Source organism: Rhamphochromis longiceps, linkage group LG3, assembly GCF_057381845.1.
Source record: "Rhamphochromis longiceps isolate RC_006_pf linkage group LG3, R_longiceps_female_GT1.1, whole genome shotgun sequence".
NCBI classification, from domain to species: Eukaryota; Metazoa; Chordata; class Actinopteri; order Cichliformes; family Cichlidae; genus Rhamphochromis; species Rhamphochromis longiceps.
In genome coordinates, this window is record NC_140559.1 from 3,713,869 (window position 1) to 3,738,556 (window position 24,688).

At 43.2% G+C, this 24,688-nt stretch overlaps 1 protein-coding gene across 1 annotated transcript; it reads left to right on the forward strand.

The window, feature by feature from the left end:
- The first annotated feature begins 565 nt into the window (after window positions 1-565).
- LOC146672556 (uncharacterized) lies at window positions 566-2,334 on the forward strand. The gene is made up of 2 exons (XM_085402229.1): window positions 566-878; window positions 1,768-2,334. The coding sequence occupies exons 1-2, from the start codon at window positions 619-621 to the stop codon at window positions 2,036-2,038; spliced, it is 531 nt and encodes a 176-aa protein (XP_085258355.1). The 5' UTR covers window positions 566-618; the 3' UTR covers window positions 2,039-2,334.
- The last annotated feature ends 22,354 nt before the right edge of the window (window positions 2,335-24,688 follow it).

Here is a 24,688-nt window from a genome sequence, read left to right on the forward strand (position 1 = left end):
ACAACACCATTGAGCGTATGAGGGGAACCATCAGAGAGAGGCCTGCTCAAAATGAGACCCTTGAGCGACAGTTGGAAAACATCGCGGAACGGATCACTGCAGTTGTGAGGTCTCAGAATCAAAAGACTGACAACACCATGGAACTGAAGTTTGATACCATCATGGGGAGGCTCGCAGCTCTTCAACGGGAGATCGAGGGATCAGTCTCAGAGTGCTAAATTCGAGCTGCTCACAAAGGAGAAATCAACAATATTCAACATTAGGACACCACGGCGCCAGCTGTAGGCCCAAGGCTGGAGCCCACCAAAACAACTCCCTGATAACGACTGTGTGATGACTATTCTTCCCGTCCCATGAAGGCCACCTGGGCTGGCTGGCAGACTGTTTACTTACGGTGTGTTCACACCGAACGCGATGGACGCGAATAAAACGCCCCAAACGCCCCTAATTTGACGCGTGTACATTCGCGTCTCAACGCGTGTCCAAGAAAAATCCATCGCGCGTCAAAACATTTTGACGCGCGTGAACCGGAAATGTGGGAGGAATGTGGGAGGGAGTTGTATCTTTGCAAGATGGCAGCTATCGAGCTAGCGCTTGAAGAGAGAGTCTCCCTTCTCTATGTACTGTGGAGAGCAGAGCAGCAGCGTAAAAGACGTCCTCGCCGTACCTGGGTCCATCAGGTCCTCCAGAGGCATGAGCAGTTTGGTGAGTTTCACCACTTGCTCCAGGAGCTGCGCCTGGATGACGGCCGATTCCAGCGCTATCACCGTCGGCCAGTTTGAGGACCTGCTTTCCCTCGTCGGTCCCAGCATTGCCCGCCTAGACACCAACTACAGACGCTCAATCCCACCTGCAGAGCGCCTGTCCGTCTGCCTGAGGTTAGTAAAACTATTTAATACGGTAGTCCTTTATTGATATCTGTGCTAATATGCTAATCCATCCAGTTATACACTGCTAACATGGATGTGCTATGCTAACAGTGAATGCTGTCGGTGTTTACTGAAAGCAAACTGTGGTACAGAGACGACTCTTTATAATATTTCTAGTGATACTCAGAAGGTCTCATCAAGTCCCGATTTAATTCGATTTATGCTGTTATCAGTGTTTGCAATGATAGCATGGCTGTGGTGTCACATCAATGTATGCGCTCGGTGTTTGCTGATATCAAACTGTAGCATTAGGACCACTGAGTTAACCTTTGTAGTGATACTCACTCCTTTTTATTTAGACCTGGTTTAATTCTGGGATAGTTGAATATTTGTATATAATCCCTGCAGCTGTCAGACTCTATAGCAGGGGTCACAGCCTTTATTAAAACAGAGTTAGATAAAACTGTGAACAGTTTGGTTCATCTCTAGTTACATGGTTCTATTTTGATAAGCTGTCTTATCACAGATTAATTTTTCAAAAATATTAATGATTTAAGCAAGGAAAGGGCTACATGTCAACACACAACTCTTTATTTCTATTAATGTCTTACTTCATTCCTACCTGATTGACATGTTTAGGAATTGTGAGTGATTGGCTCACTGTAGTGGCAAAAGTTGCTACCAATCAAATTATGATATGTTAAAGTTAAAACAAAACACAACTGTTTTAGATATTATCTAATATACATTTTGTAATTATCCTTATAATTACAAAAGGTTTTATGTAAGATTCATGTTTTGTGATTTAAATCTGACATCACAAAAGTATTTTGGAATTTGAATAATGTATTTTGTAACTGCAGTACACATAATACTGATTTTGAACAATTTTGTCCAGGTTCCTTGTCACCGCGGACTCCTTCAGGACCATCGCGTTCAGTTTCAGAGTCGGTGTGTCCACGGTGAGCCAGATCACCCCCCAGGCAGCGACGTCCATCTGGGACTGTCTAGTGGACGACTTCATGGCTGTGCCTTCACCTGGAGACTGGCGCTCCATCACAGAGGGATTCCAGGAGCGCAGGAACTTTCCTCTGTGCTGTGCAGCTCTGGATGAGAAGCACATCCAGACAAAGGCACCCCATATATCATATAGGAGACACACACATTGATATACACTAAATATTCATTTCATTTCTTTTTTGTGGTGCCCAAATTGATGCACCTGCTTGATTTTGTTTAAACAATTATTGCACACTTTCTGTAAATCCAGTAAACTTCTTTTCACTTCTCAAATATCACTGTGTGTGTCTCCTGTATGATATTTAACTGACATTTTTTATTGTAACAACCAACGATTTATACAGGAAAATAATGTCTATTAACAAGGTTGCCCAAACTTCTGCATCCCACTGTATCAGTATATTTTGTCATTAGTATAATATGAAATAAATTCTACATGTGTCAAGTCGTGTGCCAACATTTGCTGTGTAGTAGAACTGAGACATTAGTCATTATAAACATTTATTTGAAATAATATTAAAAGTCTCAAACAGAAAAACATTAAACATAAATATATAAAATATAAGAATTTACAGAGAGACAGGAATAAAAAGGACCAGCTGCTCTCCAGAGCAGGAACAAGGCTGAGGAGGAAATGCTCCATTGGAGACTGGTGTGAACTCTTCAGGGACTCCAGGATGGCCAGCTCCACCGCCGATGGACCGTCCTGGGACCCGTCCCTCATCTGCCTCGGAGCCGTCCTCCTCTGTGGGCCTGTAAAACAGCACAAAACACAAAGAAATGAGAAGGCTGCTACTAGATTTTAATTTCAACATTGAAAAAAAAAAAAAACAATAACAGGATATAATCAGATTGGTTGTAGATATTTAGTAAAGGTGATCACAAGGGAATCCCACCGACTAAAAAGGTATCAGTGCTTGCTGTACATATCTGTGGGTGCAGCAGCAGGAGCTCAGGGACTGGGGATGCTCTGCTGCAGAATCAGTTGGTTCTATCAATACAGTATTAAATGTTAACAGGTTGGATATAATAATCGTAGAGTAGACAGTGGTCCCTCATTTATTGCAGGGGTTCTCAGAATAACTAGCCCCTGGTCACAGTTCTCACAATTGATTCTCAAAGTGCAAACCTTTGTAGATTGCAAAACATAAAAGTATTATTATGCCGCGGTTTGTCTTCATCTGCCTGCCACTTTCGTGCGCCTTTTCCCCTCGCGGTGCAGGTGTCTATTTCCGAATGAGGCTCATAGTTATGGGTGTTTTTGTGCTGTTTTTTCTATTGGACGCGATGGTTATCAAAACCAAACGTGATAAATTTGGCAAGCGCAGGAGATTTGTCAATCAGGCTGCAGAATGCAATGCTGTACTGTGCAATAAAAAATCAGCGAAAAAGCAAAGCAGTGACGGATGAACAGCGGGACCACTGTGTGCTGTTTATTAATAAACAATAAAATATATTCCTAAATGATAACATGCATAAAAGCAAAACGGTATTTGTACGTCAGTGGGAAAATAGCGGTGGCTTGCTAGCTTTTGTGCGGCTTCCCCGGGTCAGTGAAAACTTTCAAAAGAGAAATGAATGAACTTACCAGGTTGCCCGATCTCTTCACATATCTTCCTCCAAGCTCGGTCCTTTTTATTCCTGTCTCGGTACTGAAAGCAGCTGGTGTTGTACAGCTCCGAGTTGTTTGCTACCGCATTGATTAGCCTTCCCCTCCATTGAAGAATGAAAGGCTTTGGCTGGATCTGCCCCTTTGACCTAGGTAACAGCCACGTCACCAGGCTCCTGATTGGTTGTCGTGGCGCGATTTGACGCTGGAGTTCAGATTTTTCCAACTCGAGCGGTAGACGCGAAACGCGCGTATGCACAAAATGCAACACAAAAACTCACGCGCGTGGTTTTATTCGCGAGTCAAACGCGCCAGACGCGCTACACTGACGCGCGTTTCACGCGTTTTCGCGTTTTCGCGACGCAAATCTGCTTCCGAATTTTCGCGGGACCCGCAATCGCGCGTCATCGCGCCTTTCCATTGACTTTACATGTAAACCTGACGCTCTATTCGCGTCCATCGCGTTCGGTGTGAACACACCGTTAGCCTGATAGAGCGAAGGACACTGTCTCCGCTGAACTCTGGACACGCACACACATACACTTACACTGATAAGCACGCACTCATCCCCCCTCCCTTCCAAACGCCTTCGATGCTTGTTTCCTGCGGGGGAAGACGGCGGGTCTGCGCGCCGCGCTGAAATGGTAGCATGGTGTAGGACGACTGCTGTGTTCCTTCGAATTACCCCCCACCCCCCTATCCATCCCCTGTGGCTTGTCATGTGCTCTAATGTTGTGATGTGGACATTAATGTGCTCTCTGTCCAGAGGAGTTTTTTTTGTTTCCTGTTCTCATGCTGTCCTCCCATAGGCTGCCCAGCGTGTGAAGAGGTCTCTTTTTTTCCTCTTGTACTTTTCCCATTGTTGTGTAATTTTTCAGTGTTATTCTCTGCAACGCTGCCGATCTCCGACTGTATTCCCATGTGATGTCTTTGTTGTGTGTGTAAGTCGGGGGGGGGGGGGGGGGGGGTGTCCTATTCCTCTGTGGGAAAACCTGCATATGGCCAATAAAGCATTCAATTCAAATTGCACGCGAGGCTCTTTCCGCGTCTCAGGAAAAAATGAAAAGGAAATTCGACAAAAAGTCCGTGCAGAGAAAATTTGAAGTGGGTGAGAAAGTGTTGACTCTCCTACCCGTTCCTGGATCCTCCCTCCAGGCAAAGTTCTGTGGGCCCTATACGGTTCAAGAGAAACTGAGTGACACAGATTATGTTATAGGTACCCCAGACCGTAGGAGAAAGCATCGTGTGTGTCATGTTAATTTGATGAAGCCTTATTTTGTTCGTGATGCAGGTGTAAACTCCTCCTCATCCCCCGCTGCGCTGTCTGCTGTGTCGGTAGTTGTGCCAGTGTAACCCGTTCATGCGTTACGCCTGTTGTTCTGCGTTGTGTTCTGCCGTGAAAGTAAGAGGCAGGAGACAGTACTGAGTCTTTGGCTCTTTACTGCACATCTGCAACACAGAAATATGCGTTCGATCTGTGTGTGTCATGCGACTGCCAGTACACCTCTCCTCCGGCCATGCTGAAAGGAGCTGTGCCTGCAGCTTCATTAATGTACATTAATGTAATGAATCAAATACAACAAATTGTTTTAAAACATTAACTTAAGCTCTCAAAAACAAAAAGCACAAAATAAATAATATGTCACTGAAAAAACATCAAAACAACTTATAAGAACAATAAATGAAAGACTGCATCTCCAAAACATAAGATCATCTCCATACCTGCAACACAGAAATATGCCTTCGATCTGTGTGTGTCATGCGACTGCCAGTACACCTCTCCTGACGAAGGAAAAAAGAGTGCATGCTGTTAAAAAAAGAGAGACTGCCGCGAGTACGCTCTCAAGCCGCTAGCGATCAGGCTAACTTAGCATGCTAGCATTTTAGCTGCGTTCTCGACTAAAACTCATTATAAGTGTATATTAGTGAACTCCGCCCTCCACAAAACTTATCCCGAATGAGTCTCTTAATGACAAACAAAAACGCGGCGGTTTGGCTGTATTCACACTGCAGCTTGGGATCCGAACAAACTTTAATTAGCTGAGAGCAACGTGGCAGTGACTTACCTCCGGCCATGCTGAAAGGAGCTGTGACCGGGGCACACATGCACGCGCCTACGTCACCACGCAGCGCACACATGCACATGAACGCACACAGACTCGGATCACACAGGTAGGAGAGTGAGATGCAAAAATGACATATTTAATCCAAAAAAAGAAAGTGTTTTGGGTGAAATTCACAAGTATTTAACACATATGTTACACCAGCATCTCCGTCTCAGTATAGCCCAGAAAGTGATGGCTTAGCTTTCGTTTGTGCTGAGGGTTGCTCCCGACTCAGAAACTCTGAAGTATTGGATAAGTTGAAATCCCACCTAAAACATTTAGATGAGGCTGCCCAGACCGATGTGTGTTCTCTGATCAATACTTACCCATCTCTGTTTGCTGACACTCCGTCTCGCACTACTGTCCTCGAACATGACATAGATGTAGGTGACCACCCTCCGATCAAACAACACGCTTATCGTGTGAACCCTACCAAACGTGCACTTTTTCAGCAAGAAGTTTCCTACTTGCTGGAAAATGGTCTTGCTGTCCCTAGTTCGAGTGCCTGGAGTTCCCCATGCCTTCTTGTGCCGAAGGAAGACAAAACTCCACGTTTTTGTAGTGATTTTCGAAAAGTGAACAGTGTGACCAAACCCGACTCCTACCCTCTTCCCCGCATGGAAGATTGTGTTGACAGGGTTGGCTCCGCAAAGTTTGTCACCAAACTGGACTTATTAAAGGGTTATTGGCAAGTTCCCCTCACTCCGCGTGCATCTGAAATTTCTGCTTTTGTCACTCCTGATCACTTCCTCCAATATACAGTCATGCCTTTTGGCCTTCGAAATGCCCCTGCCACATTCCAACGCCTTATGCACATTGTCTTAGGTGGTGTCACAAACTGTGAAGTGTACTTAGATGACATTGTAGCCTATTCAGAGACTTGGTCAGAACACCTTGGAACACTCATGGAGATTTTTGAAAGATTAAAAGAGGCATCCCTTACCCTAAATCTTGCCAAATGTGACTTTGGTAAGGCCACTGTAACTTATCTAGGGAAGCAGGTGGGGCAGGGACAGGTGCGCCCCCTGCTGGCTAAAATCCAGGCTATCCTAGATTTCCCTGTGCCTCGCACTAGACGTGAATTTCGCCGGTTCCTTGGAATGGCCGGCTATTATCGTGGCTTCTGTAAGAATTTTGCAGATGTAGTTGCACCTCTCACTAGTCTCACAACTGTGTCAAAACCATTCGTATGGTCCCCCACATGCCAGAATGCTTTTGAGTCTGCCAAAGCTCTCCTCTGCAGCACAACAGTACTTGCCGCCCCTGTTTTCACACATCCGTTTAAACTTGAGGTGGATGCCAGTGCCAATGGTGCAGGTGCGGTGCTGTTGCAGGAGGATGGGCAGGGTGTTGATCACCCGATTGGTTACTTTTCAAAAAAATTCAACTCCCACCAACAGAAATACAGCACCATTGAAAAGGAAGCTCTCTCTCTTTTGCTTGCTCTACAGCATTTCGAGGTCTATGTCGGTTCCAGTTCAGCACCTGTCATTGTGTACACAGTGTTAAGGTTCAAAATATTGAGGAAGGAGAATACAAACACCCATGGTCCAGAAGCTCTTGGTCAAACAATGATTTTAATGAATACACACGTGTGGGAAGACACTCTGTACGCAGACAGCAAGTGATCTTCAACTTAATCAAAGCATACACAGATTTTTATAGCATCAGGGTTTGATTTAATGACGCCCCTTCATGCGTCACAGACAGGATATATACATACGTCAATATCAAAACCACAATGACTTTTAACACAGTTTAAAAGAACATCTTCTATTTTCATGGCCGATTCCTCCGGTCAACCTTTTGACTTCCCGTTCAGCCACCCATCGTGCAAGACCTCGTTCCTTATTTTCAGAGACAACAAGGGATGGTTCCTCTTTTTATAGAGACACTTTCGCAGTAACACCCAGACATGACTAACCTCTTTCCTATAAATAAATTTAACTAATGTGTGTGTGTATGTGTTGACCTCACTCAGCCTCTATGTCACCTCTCGCACTTCTGTCTGTGTCTTGTCCTTAAATGCTCTTTCTCAATTCACCTGTTGCACTTCTGACCTTTCACCAGAACAGAGGCTCATCCTTATGTGTTACAACCTAACTGAGACTATGTATATGTCATCTACTAACTAAATGTTCTAATCAAAAACCTCTAATGAAACCTTAATATAAAATGACCTGATATAAGTGTTTTGTAAGCATGTATTGCAATTCCTTCTATGTTCTAGTTTTCCCTCAGCATGGATCATTCTAGACACTCTCACTAGTCAAGCTTAAAACCCTTAAAGAACTGAACATCAACTCAAATAAGCACAGATATGCATTGTGTATAAAAAATACAAAGTTAACATCTTAAGGCCTTCTTAAAGCTATCTGTTACATTGTTAAAGCAATGATCAATTTGAATAACCTAGTACTTCAGATAGCCTCGTCTTAGCCTGCTGCTCAAAATAACTTTCTGCTTTTACTTCTGCAAACTCTCTGCAACTTCCTCTCAGCCTGCAACTTAGTCTTTCTGAAAGACACACACTGTTTAAACCTCTGAATGCAATATCCATGCTGCAGATTATATTATTATTTATGCAATGGTAATTATTTAACAATAGCAGTAAAATAATTTCCCTGCTCCACATTCCCTCTCTCGACCTCTGGCACACCAGAGGTCGCAATACATTGTGTCCTGGCTCAGCAAATCAGACAACCTCATGTCATCTAATTGGTCCGGTAATAAACACCAGCTCCCATTCAAGAACACTCCATGTGTAAACTTAGGTTTTCTCGGTCCCTCTCTGGTGGTTCATCAGGCCTCGGACCTCCAGGATTCTCGCCGAGATCTTCTGCAAAGGAAACAAAACACCTTTTCCTGCACCTGGACTCTGTAATCAAAAGCCTGATCCTAATTATCTTCTTAACTTATTGACTTGTGTTTATATATATTCTTCAACGTTACTCATCACTTTAAAACTCTTTAAGCGCTGCTTTCACGTCCGGTTACTCGCTCTATTTTCCTTATTTGATCATCAACATCCTTTACACAAACTGTCGCTGCTGCAAGTTCCTTCACTCTAATCTTAAGTCACCTTTTTAACAAGCAAATCATTATAAGCGCCTATTCTACTAAAAGCTCCAAAAGAAAACAACCCCTTTAATCAATTAAGTTTAAGCATATAAGCAATTACTCCTGTATACATTTCATCATAGCTAAATGCTGCCTAGAAACAACTCCTGTGTGTTAATACTAACTTCATTTTAACCTCACATTTTCTATGTTATAACCTGTTTTTGATATAGCCTTTTTATTTCATTTTGCTCCTTTTAATGTAACAATACCTTCTAATTCTAATTTATCAGACTTAACCAAAATATGTGCTTTCCTTCCTCTTTGGTCCTTCTTTAAGTTCAGTTAAAAGCTAAATGAATTTTTAGGCCTTTTGCCTGCAATCAATACTGTCATGTGTGTTTCTGGACTCTGTGTCTGTAAGCGCGTGCAATCCTTCAATAACTCATATCAAAAAATGCAATATGTATAAAAATCATTTCTACTTATAAGCTCTCCCCTTTATCCTAAAAACACCTTCTATGTAATATCTGTATGTGTAAGCCTACATTATAACCACTTCTTCTAGAAATCAAAAAAGAAATCAAACCTGTTCTCCTCCTTCAACCCTCACTAATTTTCCCTCTAAGATTTATTCACAGCTTTGAAAAACTGGCATTGTATCTTCTAAACAGGATTCAGTTCACTTTAATCCTTTAACCTTAACATAAAAATAACAGTTTCAGTTTTACCATACCCAAATGACCAAAAAACCCCCAAACATAATCCCGCATAATAAGAACCAAAAAATCCTAAAATGATCCTAAATTATTAAACCCTAAATTCCCCCTTTTATTTTGACACATTTCATGTGTCACAATACTATACAAAACTTAAAATGCTCAGTTTTCCCCACTCATGATCCAATCTATGTCATACAAATAAACTTAAAACAGAACAATTATCAGTCATGTGTTTCTTCAATTAATGGTAACATGAGTTACATCAAAAATGTTTCCCCTTTAACATTTGGCATTCTCCTAACAATATACTATAATCCCATAATCTAACCCCAGTCAACAAAACAGAAATTTTCTCTGGTAAAAGCCAATTGTTTGTCCACATGTATGCATCCTCACCTTCATCAAGTCACACATTCACTCACATGCAGTCACACCATATATTTGCTAATCGTGGAGCTTCTTAGCGCAACTTGATCAGATTCTCCACCCTTAGCAAAATGAGCTCATTTATTTTCTATTTTCCATAGGAAAATATTTCTTTATGCTTTTGGACTGGATTGACTCGCTACAATCCTTTTTTAGACAGGGACTTACGACCTGATCAGTCCCCACAGGTAGCTTTCTCCTCAGCCAGTTGTAATCTGGAAAGCCCACCTTATATTTGCTCTCCCCGAGAATTTGTCAGCGCTGTTGCAGGCCTGCTTAGAACAAAAATGAGAAAAAATAGAGCTGATTATTAGCTCACAAAACACAAAACAAAATCACCTGACAGGTTTTCTTTAAGTGCACTGTTACAAAAATAATGGGCCCAATTCTAGACATGTCCATGTTTCCTAAAACTCCCTCTATTAAAAACAAAAACAACAACAACCCAAACCTAACTGACAGAATCAACCCATCACCACAACAACCTCAACAACCTTAAACACACAAGTATTGCCACCACATAATTTCACCTCCTCAATACACCGAAAGTCTCATTAAAACCACACAATTTGCACACAACAATCACCCCCTTTATGCACTTTAACATACCTAGATTGAACATAAAACCCCCTTACGACAACATACAATCACTAAACTATAAATTTCCTATCCAAATCTGCACTCCTCTTCTCTGCTATGCTTCCTCTTCTGAAAGCCTCAGTCACACACACACACAGGAAGTTCCTTCGTCACCACTCACTCCAGCTAATTTGCATACTGAGTCATATCTCAAGAAGTTGCTGTAACAACAGAAACATATGTTTAAACATTACCACCTTATTAAATTATTTTATTTCTTTCTACAGTGATCACTAGTGTTGATCACTCAGTACCAGAGCACTCCTAAGTCACTACTTTTAAAACTACTTTAATCACTTTTTTGTTTTCATAACTCCCTTTGTCATATAGCTTCTTTGAGTTATTCCTCAATTACAAACTCAAATGTATTTCATTAAGCATTCACACCATTCTATCACTCATACAAAAATAGCAAGCTGTTCTTCATTGCGTATGTTTGTGTTCTAAGCCAGGTTTAATCAATGTCTATGCATGAATCATCATGGGCTTGTCTTGTCTTTGTAAGGTTAATGCATTTTCTGTTGGTGTATGTGAATTTGCATATGTTGCTTTTGCAGTGTGTCAGACTCCTTCATAATTCTCCACTTAAGCCGTCAGTTTTCTTTCCCAAATTTACTAACCCAACTTTTAATTTCCCTCTTTAAATAACAGCATTCCTTGTCCTCAGCCAGAAGTTAGGGCCCACTTGTCAGGTTTATGGAGACATGGCGCTGTGAACAATTCAACCAGAAACTTGCCTTGGGATGTCCAGTCAAGTTAACCTACAGGTTTCTTCCGATCGCTGCATGTGGAGAATTGATCCAGGTCTGTTTCGCCCCTAAAGAAACACAACTGAGACATTTTCATTATTATCATAAGTACTTAAACTACCCGTTTCCCTCTCTCTGGTCAGAAATACCAACTTATGTTATGTATATACGTGTAAGCAGGTCTTCATTGCTTTTCCTATGTATGTTAATGTTCAGTGAGTGTAAGCTGCTTTCTTCATTGCCTCTGTATGTTATAATCAGGTTTAATTCATGCATCTTTTCACTGATTTCTTAATTCAAAACTATCTCACTTATTCTTTCCAGAAATAATTTCACATGTAACACTTTGTCTATGTGTTTTCTATTCTTGTTTACCTCTTTGTTTGTGACGGTGGACATCTCTAAACCATCATGAGTTCAGGCTTCACTTTCAGTCCAATTACACCCTGTATTCTCGCAGTCGAACTCGTCCGGCTTTACCTCTCACTGGTCCCTGGTCCCTTTTCTCAGTGTCCTTTTGTTGTCTTGACTTCTCCAGCAAACACAGTCTGTTTCTTCTCTGTTTCTCTTCAGTATTTTCCTTTTGGATTAAGTCCCAGCCTGGCAAAATATCCCATTCAGTGCCTTTAAACAGTCATATCACACTGTTCTTACCAGCCTGTAATCCACCGTGCATGTTTCATCACGTGGTTTCTTCTTCTCTGTTGATCCTTTCAGTCGTCTCTTTCAAGATTACTCCAAGCATGGCAAATCTGACAATCAGTGTCCAGTGCTTTACCACCGTTCATTATCCCACTGTTCAACTGCCCAGCCTGTAATTTACAGTACATGTTTCCACCTCGTGGTTCCTTACATGCTGCTGCTGATGTCACCAGTCGACAGTGTCAAAGGTTCAGTAGCACTGACTTTTGCCTGCTATTAATTCTTCTCAAATCCACGATGTTCTGTTGGTCTTCATCAGGAGATTAACTGTCCTTTGAGCTTCTTCTCAGGATGGGGACAAGTGTGAGGTCAAGCTGTAAGATTTTATGCCAAAATCCGGCCTGTTTTCTCCCAATTATGCTACTCTAGTGGTTTTGGCGCCGTACTCAAAATTCCAGGTTGAGAGAAGTCCACCTTTATTTTTCTGTAACCTGTATTGACACACTAAAGCATACGATTAATATCTTTTTCATTTATTTTCTTAAAACCTCCCTTCGCTTCATTTGGCTAGTGTCTAACTTCTCTCTCTCTCCCTGGGTGCTCACTTGTCACCTTATATGGGCATGAAAAAACTTCCTGTCACCCACACCATTTCCTGTTACACACACACAGCACGCAGCTGCTCAGAGCAGCTCAAGCTGCTTTGCTGTTTCTTTTCAGGCTAATCAAACTTATTTTACAATCTACAGACCCTCTGTAATTCTACTAACTTTTGATCTAAAATGTAGCATCATTCACACAATGATTTCATAATCCTCTCACACACACTGCCTTTTAAATAAACTAAACTCTTTGTATTTGTCAGCATTCACATCACAACCTTCAACGTGCTCACTTTCAATCCTGCAAGACGCAGAGATGGACATCTCCTTCACCTAACATAAAACTAAATTACCATATCAACATACAATTACTGAAATTCAAACTCAAATACACCGTCTGTTTTAATAAAGTCAAAGAGTAAACGGGTGTACCAAGTGTATGTACTTATGTGTTTTTAAACTGAAAGAAAAGGAAACTCAAACTCTTATAACATCACTCATGCATCTCTTAAATTAAAAACACTTTCAAACTTTAAAACATCCTACTTTACATCACCAAAGAAATACCTCTCACACCTTTATTCATCATTCAAAACCTTCTAGTCACCGCATTCACACACTTAAACTGTGACCAGAGTTGAGGAATAAAACTCAAAACACGCTTTCCTACGAGTATTTTAGACATGCCTTTCATAAAGAGCAAGTAAACAAAAACAAAGAAAAAAACGATTGAAACCTCTATTAATTCTCACCGCACACACAAGAAATTGAAAAAATAAACCACACCAGCAACTACTGCTGGAGAGAAGTAATATGTTAGTCTTAAGTATATACAGTGCACTCAATACATTTATATATCTACATCCAACTTCAGTCAATTACTATACATCCACTACGGCAACTCAATACTTTATTTATAACCCTCTAATGAACATAAATGGCATCTTAACACACATTCAACAATGTTTGCAGCAGTATTTTTTTTCAAAACCAGCTATGGTTTAAACAGTTCACTGCTTACTCATTTGCATTTTCACTCACACACACTCCGTCTAAAAATAGCAGCAGCATTGCCTCAGACTCCTTTCACACAGAGATCTCTTTTATATTACAAAGACGTCTTATATTTACAACCACTGTCAGATCTGTCAGCTTTAGCGCCTAACCAATTTTGACAAATTTAAGTTAACGGTCCAACCGACAAAAGTCCAACTTTTTTGTAATCAATTAACCAGTATCTGTCCAACAGTTTCTGGCCTCATCTGTAAAATCCCTAACAAAATTTAAAAGCGTCAACCAACCCAAACTTTACCTGAAGCTCTATTTTTGGCGTTTCACAGCCACGGCTTACCCCGAAGTTTTAAGTTAAAGTTACACGCCCGAAGTCCAACTTCTGCTGGCCAAAAAAGTGCAGACTACCGTTCCAAACGGTAAGGAGACTCTAACTCCTAGTTATTCTGGAGTGCCCCAAGCTCCACAGTGACCAACTGACTATCCCTCTTCGAGGACAATGCCTAAGCGTCCTTGGCATTGGCAAGCGTTACCTCTGAGCACTGCGCTTCCTAGCAGACTCTAACTGCCGTTCTAGAATAATTTATAATACTTTGAAACAACAATCAACACCCAAAACAAGTGTATGACTGAGGCAGATCGACCCTGATGGACAATGGGGACTCTAACCCACAAAATGACCAACAAAGGTCTGACCTAATGACCAACCGGGACTTTAACCCACAAAATGACCAAATTCCCTACCAAACTACTTGAGACTCTAACTCAATTTCTTTGGGACTTCAACCCAGTATTTCTTAGCAGACTCTAACTGCTTTCATTTCTTCTTAGCAGACTCTAACTGCTTTAACTCATGAGATTTTTCATCAAAATCAAAACAGACATCCACCAGTAACTTCAGTGAGTAGACTTAAATTTTATCATGTCCAATTTGGCACACTTTGGAAATAATTCAACAGGTAGTGCCTTACCTTTGGATAAGCCGTCTTATGCCCACTCACTTCGACCACTGGAATTCATGTCTGCCCGTCAGACCACCGAATTTCTCCATCTACACCTCCAATTCTCTCCCTCACTCAACCACCGGACGAAGCCCCCAAAATGTTAAGGTTCAAATATTGAGGAAGGAGAATACAAACACCCATGGTCCAGAAGCTCTTGGTCAAACAATGATTTTAATGAATACACACGTGTGGGAAGACACTCTGTACGCAGACAGCAAGTGATCTTCAACTTAATCAAAGCATACACAGATTTTTATAGCATCAGGGTTTGATTTAATGACGCCCCTTCATGCGTCACAGACAGGATATATACATACGTCAATATCAAAACCACAATGACTTTTAACACAGTTTAAAAGAACATCTTCTATTTTCATGGCCGATTCCTCCGGTCAACCTTTTGACTTCCCGTTCAGCCACCCATCGTGCAAGACCTCGTTCCTTATTTTCAGAGACAACAAGGGATGGTTCCTCTTTTTATAGAGACACTTTCGCAGTAACACCCAGACATGACTAACCTCTTTCCTATAAATAAATTTAACTAATGTGTGTGTGTATGTGTTGACCTCACTCAGCCTCTATGTCACCTCTCGCACTTCTGTCTGTGTCTTGTCCTTAAATGCTCTTTCTCAATTCACCTGTTGCACTTCTGACCTTTCACCAGAACAGAGGCTCATCCTTATGTGTTACAACCTAACTGAGACTATGTATATGTCATCTACTAACTAAATGTTCTAATCAAAAACCTCTAATGAAACCTTAATATAAAATGACCTGATATAAGTGTTTTGTAAGCATGTATTGCAATTCCTTCTATGTTCTAGTTTTCCCTCAGCATGGATCATTCTAGACACTCTCACTAGTGAAGCTTAAAACCCTTAAAGAACTGAACATCAACTCAAATAAGCACAGATATGCATTGTGTATAAAAAATACAAAGTTAACATCTTAAGGCCTTCTTAAAGCTATCTGTTACATTGTTAAAGCAATGATCAATTTGAATAACCTAGTACTTCAGATAGCCTCGTCTTAGCCTGCTGCTCAAAATAACTTTCTGCTTTTACTTCTGCAAACTCTCTGCAACTTCCTCTCAGCCTGCAACTTAGTCTTTCTGAAAGACACACACTGTTTAAACCTCTGAATGCAATATCCATGCTGCAGATTATATTATTATTTATGCAATGGTAATTATTTAACAATAGCAGTAAAATAATTTCCCTGCTCCACAACAGACCACAACCCCCTCGTGTTTTTGGCCCGAATGCAAAATTCTAACCAAAGGCTCATGAGATGGTCCCTCTTAGTACAGGATTTCAATCTGGAGATCCATCACAAGAAAGGGACAGAGAATGTACTGGCAGATACGCTGTCACGTGGTTTTCGGAACCCCTAAGCGCCAAACATCTTTAGGGGAGATGTTTGGTCTTGGGAAGGAGGGTGTTATGGCCCTGTCCATAATCTGTTTTGGTGGCTGTTGTTGTCTGTGCCTTTAAGTCTTTGCAGGTCCCGGAGTGGATGAGCTGACGGCTGCTGATTGGCCCCTTGGCCATGTGATCCTCTTCAAATCCCTCACCAGCAGTTGTCCTGGGGCAGCCACTGACAGCAGCAGCAGACCTGACCCTGGCCTCCAAAACCCGAGACTTTTGTGCCTGTGACTTTGTGCGACTTTTCAGAGTTTTGTATATAGTGTGTACATTAGTTTTCATTGTAAATAGCACATTGTAAATAGCACTGCAACAGAAGGGGTGAGCTGCCTTATTGTTTTTCCTTGCACTGTTTTCTCCTGTTTATTTCAGTTAGGGAGTTAGGTGTAGCGCTTGTCTTTTGTTTGATTTCACATAGGGTTAGATAACACCTTCTCCTGACTTAGCTTGTTTTGTTTGTTATTTTGGCCTTTGTTCACCCCGGAGCTTCATTTTTGCAGTGCAGAAAAATAAATCACGATTCACTAAGAAATTGGTTTCCCTTTGTGTATGGTTTTGGGGACCAGGGCGGGGCAATCCTTCCAAACTCGTGTTGCGTTCCTGTACCCCTAGACTGGGGCGTAACAAGAGCAAAATGGAAAAGTGATCTGTGCAGAACATCACTGTTGATTGCAGTTATTTACATCAGACTTCTTCTCTGAGATAAGAGCACCATTTGTGGGAAAGATGACAGTATTTCCAGGCTGGATGCTGTTTGCAGGGAGAACTGAATGAAAGTCTCCTGCACCTCAGCGCTGAGGTCCACACCTGTGAACACAGATGAGGTCAATCTGCTGCAGCACGTAGAGCTTTACTGATCAGCAGGTTCAAAGGATTCAGCAGAGCGTAGAGTCAGAGCTAAATGCCACATCACCATAGAGTTTGTTAACAACAGCTTTCTTTGCCCTTTGTCTCGATGGACTGAATCAGGGATACTCGTCATACTTCACCTCAACCACGTCACTGAGAGACCCCAGCCTGACACAGCAGCAGAGATGATGAAAGCAGAAACAGCAAACAGATGCTTCAGTTGTGTTTCTCTCTGTGTGTGCGCTCACGCCCACTTGTGTGTGTGAACTTTCCACGTACCTCAGCTTGTTTCTCCAACATGAGCCATCAGGGCTGAAAAACATCACTAACACATGAATTCTTTCTCTTTTTGTTATCACCTGTGATCATGTGTCTTATGTTTCTGTCATTCACCAGTTCTTGTATAGTTACGTGTAACTAGACTTCTGTGGGACGTAAATGATTGTTTTGTATGCAGATCTGTACAAAGGATGTAAACACTTGATTACAAAGGAGATCTCAGCTGTGTTGTTATGGATGGACTTCAACGTATTTGTTAAAAAAAGAGAATAAAGCAAAGTGTTTTAGCTGTTTGGGAGTTTTTGTTTGATTCCATTCAGTTTTATTTCTATGGAGTCAAATAATAAGAAAGGCTCTAGAACAGCCCTGAGTTTGTCCAGGTGACACTCCTCTGAAGAACAAAGACAAAGAGGAAGAAGGGGATTCGTTTTCAAGTCTTGTTTCTTTCAAAATAAAAGCTGAGATGTTTTGGAAGCATGATAATATTTCAGCCAGGATGCCGTCTCCAAGGAGACCTGCACCTCAGCGCTGAGCTCCACATCACGCCCTGTGAAAGCACAGATATAAATCTGCTGCAGTGAGAAGAACTTTACCCAACACAAGTGTAGAAGTAGACATTTGACTTTACCTACAACCTGTTAACAACAAAGCTTTCATTGCCTCTGTTGTTGATGTCATGTAGGACTAATCATACTTCACATCAGCCATGCACACGTCAGAGGATCTCCAGGCTCTCAGTAATAAAGCCAAGCAGATGATGTGAACATAGCAATAGTAAAACATGCATCATAATCAGCTGTATGTGTCGACTATGTGGCACCTCAGTCTTGTTGGCATGAAGAAAAGTTGTGTAACATGTAGCATAAGGGCTGCAAAGACATCATGTAGACAGCAGTCGTCTGTTAGTCGTAACGTATCTCCTGTTAAAGAGTTAAATGTGCGTTCTCCATCTCTGTCCTCTAACAGCTCGCCGTACACCAACTCCAGCTGTGGTAACCATGGCTGTGCCCATCAACACGCTGAAGCTGAGACGCCACCCGTCAAAATAAAAGTCTTAGTTCTGATATTTTGTAATGAGTTTGTAGATTTCCCACAGCTGATCGTAACAGCAGGCTGCCGGTTTGAAGAAGCCAGTTCAGGAATACTGGAACAGAAGCTAAACAAAGTCCTGCTGTGAACAGCAGCAATATGGATTTTACACATCCATCCATCTTTTCAGCTCAGGGTTGTGTGTGTTTGCACCATGTTTACAGAAACTGGAACGTGACTCCACTTGTGGACAAAATGAGCGTCGCCAAGAGTTTGAAGGCGTTTTTGAGACTAAACATGGTGTTTTAGTGTCAGGGGTACGATTAGGTTGTGGTTAGGTTTAGGGCTGAAGGTTAGGGTTAGGCATTCAGTTTTTAGGGTTAGGGTTAGGTGTTAGGTAAAGCATTACATCAATGTCCCCACGGAGATATGAAAACAGGACTGTGTGTGTGTAACCCTATCCCAGCTGTTATTAGGCAAGAAGCAGTTAAACTGTGGGAGGATGTCAGGGTACCAGGAGAGAATCAGACATGGATTCAAACCCAGGACCTTCTTGCTGAGAGCAGGTTGATCCCACCTACAAAGATCATCTGTTTAAACGTGCGCTGTAACTGAGTATTTTTTAAACATGAGAAACCGAATATAAGGGTTGCTCTGCCACTGCTGCCTTGACCGGTTACTTCATTTTATCCAGTGACCACGTTGGCAGCATCAAAGCTGAGTAAGGCCACGCCCACACGTACACCGGGATTTTTGAAAACGTAGATTTTTCTGAGCGTTTGCGCCTTTCATCCACACGTAAACGGCGTTTTCACTGAAAACTGAGATTTTTGAAAAAGTCTTGTTAAGTCTAATTGTTGAATGTTGCCATTGTGTTTCTTAAATTTGTACAGTCTTAGTTCAAGCAGTAGGATCAAAGCCATCCCTTTGATCCTGACCACCTCTCCAACCACTCTGTGCTGGGGGAGGTTTTATTGTAGATACATCCTATCTGAAAGATCTGTTTCTATTGATGTAAGCTTCCTGGGTTTACGACCCTTTGGTCAGCAGGAGGTCTGACACACACACACACACACACACACACACACACACACACACACACACACACACACACACACACACACACACACACAGTGTATACATTTACATACAGTGCCTTGTCTTTGTAACCAAAGGGGGTTGCAAGGGGAGGTGTTTTGTAAACTATTGTTTGATGTTTGTCAATAAAAGGCAGCGAGAGGAGGTCATTTTCGTGGTGGACACAGATGAGAGGCCTCCCTTGCGCAAGTAATCGATCGATCGACTGTCTTGTTTTCTTCATGATGAATAAGTCTCTAGAATTAGCGGGGCTTGTGGAAACACAGACCCCACAGAAAACTTTAACCTTGTAGACTTCATTATGTTCCAGCTGCTCTACAGACGCTGTGACCTCGAACTTAAGCAGGTCGTAAAGTATGTGCAGCTCAATAACTTCATAATCAGACCCTGTGGTATTTAGGCAGCAGAACAACTAAGAATAACAACTACAAATAATGTTTTTAGGTTTCTGTTGTACTGCAAGGTTCTGTACAGGAGAACCAAACCAAGAGCAAATATTACGTCTCATTTACACCTGAGCACGAAGAGCCATCAACATTTAGCAAATTGAATCATCTTTGTTTAGATGCAAGAAGAATCATATAGAAATGAAAAAGTAGAAATAGAAATCCAGAGCAAAGATATCCTCTAATTCAGCGTAGCACATGTGCAGCTGCTGCGATTCACGTAAGCATTCGGCTCGTCGCTGTTGCAGATTTTTCTCTCGCTGTTCTGGCTCACAGCGCTGCAAACACAAAAATAAATATCCCCAAAGGTGTGAAAGGGAGCTAATTAGTAAGAGTATTGTTACTCTCCGCAGGAGTAGTCCAGCAGTAGAAATCAGTCCAATAACAAGGTGTGTAACATCTAGCAGGGTGACAGAAAAACCCAGGGTAACTTCTAAGGACCTCAACGTCTCTCTCACATTGTGTTTTTTAAACATGCTTCCATTTGTCACTTCAGTCTTTACTCTGAAATACAGGAAGAGAAATCATGGCTGAAACAATTTCTCATGAAACCAGGGGTGTGGTCCAACAGTCAGTTTGGTGAGGAAGGTTCCTAACTGAGAGAAGTGACCCAGAAGTATCTGTGTAGCAGCCACAATGAATCCAGATCATGAGCTTTATTAACTGATCAAAGTCTCTTCTTTCATCTTCTGTATCATTCAGTTTGCATTGGTAATGCCCATTATTGTAATGCTTTTTTAAGACCAGCAAAACTTTATTTCACTTTGGGTTAGCTGGGATAAGTGATGGATGGAGGGAATTTTACTTCAGCCACAGAAATCCTAAACAGGAAGGAGGAGCAGAGTTACAGTGGATCACTATCCAGCAGGGAAACAAGGTTTATTTCAATTTCTTGGCCATGAGTGAGATTTACTGAGTGGGCAAATTAGGGAGACGACACCATCAGATCCCGAGCCCTCCATGTGTTAATCAAGAGACGGCTGCTGTGCTACATCCATAAATAATGAATAAATTAGGAGCTAAAGCTGAAAGGACAGTTTATTTGTACCATCTTCACGTGAACACATTCAAGAACATCACAGATGAAGAAACATTAAAAACTTCCACACTACATAAAGCAAGAAAAATAGTTTTTCTTTCAGGTGGTTTCAGAAAAACAGAAACATCAAACATCTCCAAGACTCTCTTTGAAAGAACTAAAAACCTTTGTTCTCATGGTCCAATCATGAGTGAACTCCCCGATGAAGCCTTGTGTGCTAAAACATGTCAGAGTTTTAAAGGTTAAACATGAGTTTCCAAAACGTTTTGCTGGAGAACAATGAACTATTTGACTGAGTTTCAATCATTTACAGACGAGCAAAACCAGGACAGAGAAAAAAGGACAAAACTGACTCAGTAAAACAACAGAAAAGAAGATCCCATGTAGATCTGTATTATGTAGAAGTTCAGCCCAGCAACCAGTTCAGTTCAACACAAGTTTAAATGATTCTATCTGAACTCTGTGGAGCCTGATCTCAAGCTTTTTGAGTCTGACCAGAGGAAACCAGAGGATCTTTCTGTGTCTTCAGATTCACTGTGATCCAGTGATGGGAGTGATTTCAGCCCTGAGTGATCGCGCTGATGTTTGCACAGAGCAGACAATGAGGTGAATGTTTGGGCACATTGGTAACAGTGAAACAGTTTATTAGTAACGTGGGATCGTTTGTGTTCAGAGTATGAACTGAGATTCCTGAAGCTCTTGTCACACTGGTCACAGCTGTAGTTTCCTTCCATGTGTGCACGTTCATGCCTGTTACGAGTACTTGAATGTGAGAAGCTTCTCTCACAGTGTCTGCACTTGTGTGGTTTCTCTCCTGTGTGGACTCGTTTGTGTGTTTTAAGCTCACCTGCAGTGGTGAAGGATGACCCACACTGATCACAGAAGTGCTTTTTAACCCCACTGTGAATCAGTTCATGTTGTTTTAAGTGATGTGTTGTGGTGAAGCTTCTCCCACATTCTTTGCAGTATTTCAGTTTGTCTCCAGTGTGTCTACGTTGATGTGTTTTAAGGGCAGCTTGCCAACTGAAAGTTTTTCCACAGAGGTCACAATGAAAGTCTTTCCCACCACCACAGTGATGACAGGGTTGAGAACTGGATCCATCTGTGTCGCTCTGCTTCTAAACAAAGACACAAAGACAGTGTAAGTCAGTCCTTCAACATTTGTATCCTGAACGTCGCCTGAAATAAAGAGCATCTCTGCAGACGTCCAACTACATTTGACTGTTTCAGTTAACACACTCAGTTTACTGGGCTGCAATAACTACAATACTACCACCATAATACTACAGTAATACTAAAATCATAACTGAAAGGAAAATCTGAATAATCACTCAGAGCTGCTTTTCCATGCAGTAGAATTGCTAACATGCTAACACAGTTTAATGAGCAGAGTTGTTCCAAACATCCATCCATCCATCCATCCATCTTCATCCGCTTTATCCGAGGCCGGGTCGCGGGGGCAGCAGCCTAAGCAAAGAGGCCCAGACCTCCCTCTCCCCAGCCACCTCCTCCACCTTATCCGGGGGAACACCAAGGCGTTCCCAGGCCAGCCGAGAGATATAATCTCTCCAGCGTGTCCTGGGTCTGCCCCGGGGCCTCCTCCCGGTGGGACATGCCTGGAACACCTGACCCAGGAGGCGCCCAGGGGGTATCCTTGTCAGATGCCCGAACCACCTCAGCTGGCTCCTTTCAATGTGGAGCAGCAGCTGCTCTACTCTGAGCCCCTCCCGGATGGCCGAACTTCTCACCCTATCTCTTTTTTTTTTTTTTTTTTTTTTTTTTTTTTTTTTTTTTTTTCTAAATGACATCAGAAACAGCAGTATGCGACATTACGTGATGGCAGAGCTTCAGTTCATCCTTTGTCATTTTTTTTTTTTTTTTTAATAAATAGGACAGGGGGAATGAATGAGAGAGAGAGGGGGAGAGAAAGAAAGAAAACCAAAGGGGAGAAGAGACGGTGAGAAGGGGGGGGAAGAGAGACAAAAAAAAAAAAAAAAAACTCCTGGGTCACCTGTATGGAGAAAAAAAACAAACAAACAAACAAACAAAAACAAACAGAGGAGACAGCAAACAACAAAGAGCAACATAATAATAGAGAAAACAAAGCACCATCACAATAAACTAGCTAGTCATAGATATCAGTATTTACTAAGTAATAAACGATATTGTGCAGCACGCAAGATAGACAGCGCACAGTGTGCTTTGAGGCAGCAGCCAAGAAAGCTTTAGTCCGCGTCTGTGAATACCCATGTGTGCATACCTGTGTGGATCAGCATGCTTGCATTCCAAAGGTTTCTCCATGTAATGATCTGCTAGGGAGTGTGGGGGGGCCACAGCCCCGTCCTCCAGGGTGTGAAGCGGGTATGGAGGAGATCAAAACTCCAGACATCCAGAGGCCCCCAGAACACAAGAGACCATGGAAGACCAACAGAGGGGCAGCCGCGCCACTGTCCCAGTAAGAGCTGAGGAGAGTCCCAGATGAGGGCTCGCCCAGCAGCCGCGGAGCAGAAGTCAGGGGGAGTTGCAGTGACGCGCCCGTGAGCTCCGCCGGCCCCCAGCTGCGCCTGAGTGACCGAGCCCTAGGCCGAGAGGCCGGGGGCACCCCACCTCCAAAGGGGCCCGAGCGAGCCCCAGGCCCCAGGCCCCGACAAGCGGCCGCCAAGGAGTGAGCCGGTGTGTACCCGGATGCCCACCCCCAGACACAAAGAACCACCAACACACCGACACCTGAGGGAGTCCGCCACCGGCAGGGGAAGTGGTGGTGGGTGGAGATAGGCCTCCAAACCTTGGAGGGCCTGAGGTGTCCCCAGAGAGGTGGCGTCTGATACCCAACCTGACATATAGACACAGACATACAGGCACACACAGACACAAACATCCATTCCCACCCTCATGCTCTCATATGCACTCACTCCACACTCAACCAACGTGGAGACAGACATAAAGAGACGCTGTACACACAATCACACTCCCCAAGCGTACTCTACAAACCGGGTCTAGGTACCCTTGCCCCTGGAGGGGGGAATTGCACCCAGACCCAGGTGGTGTTACCCTTTTCCCTGCGGTGGGGAGAGGCAGACCACCCCGACTCCGCAGCAGCAGGGAGGCCCCACACCCCAGACCGCAGTCGGACGGCCAACTCCTCCTACTAGCCCTCACCCTATCTCTAAGGGAGAGGCCAGCCACCCTTCGGAGGAAGCTCATTTCTGCCGCTTGTATCCGCGATCTCGTTCTTTCGGTCACTACCCACAGCTCGTGGCCATAGGTGAGGGTAGGGACATAGATCGACCGGTAAATTGAGAGCTTCGCTTTTACACTCAGCTCCCTCTTCACCACGACGGACCGGTGCAGCGTCCGCATTACTGCAGCCGCAGCCCCAATCCGTCTGTCGATCTCCGGCTCCCTTCTCCCATCACTCGCGAACAAGACCCCGAGATACTTGAACTCCTCCACTTGGGGCAGGAACTCATCCCCGACCCGGAGTGGGCACTCCACCCTTTTCCGGCTGAGAACCATGGCCTCAGATTTGGAGGTGCTGATCCTCATTCCCGCTGCTTCACACTCGGCTGCGAACCGTTCCAGTGCGAGCTGGAGGCCCTCACCCGATGGAGCCAACAGAACCACATCATCTGCAAAAATCAGAGATGAGATTCTGAGGCCACCAAAGCGAAAGCCCTCCGCCACTAGGCTGCGCCTAGAAATCCTGTCCATAAAAATTATGAACAGAACCGGAGACAAAGGGCAGCCCTGGCGGAGCCCATCACCCACCGGGAACGAGTCCGACTTATTGCCGGCAATGCGAACCAAGCTCTTGCAACGGTCGTATAGGGATCGAATGGCCCGTAGCAATGGGCCAGACACCCCATACTCCCGCAACACCTCCCACAGGACACCCCGAGGGACACGGTCGAATGCCTTCTCCAAGTCCACAAAACACATGTAGACTGGTTGGGCAAACTCCCATGCACCCTCAAGTATCCTGGAGAGGATAAAGAGCTGGTCCAGTGTTCCGCGACCAGGACGAAAACCGCGTTGTTCCTCCTGTATCCGAGGTTCGACTAGCGGA

Bases quoted from the DNA above. Each gene is read 5' to 3' on its own strand.
- LOC146672556 (XM_085402229.1), top strand. From the start codon at position 619: ATGTACTGTGGAGAGCAGAGCAGCAGCGTAAAAGACGTCCTCGCCGTA. The intron at 879-1,767 runs GTTAGTAAAACT...AATTTTGTCCAG, and splicing joins CGCCTGTCCGTCTGCCTGAG to GTTCCTTGTCACCGCGGACT.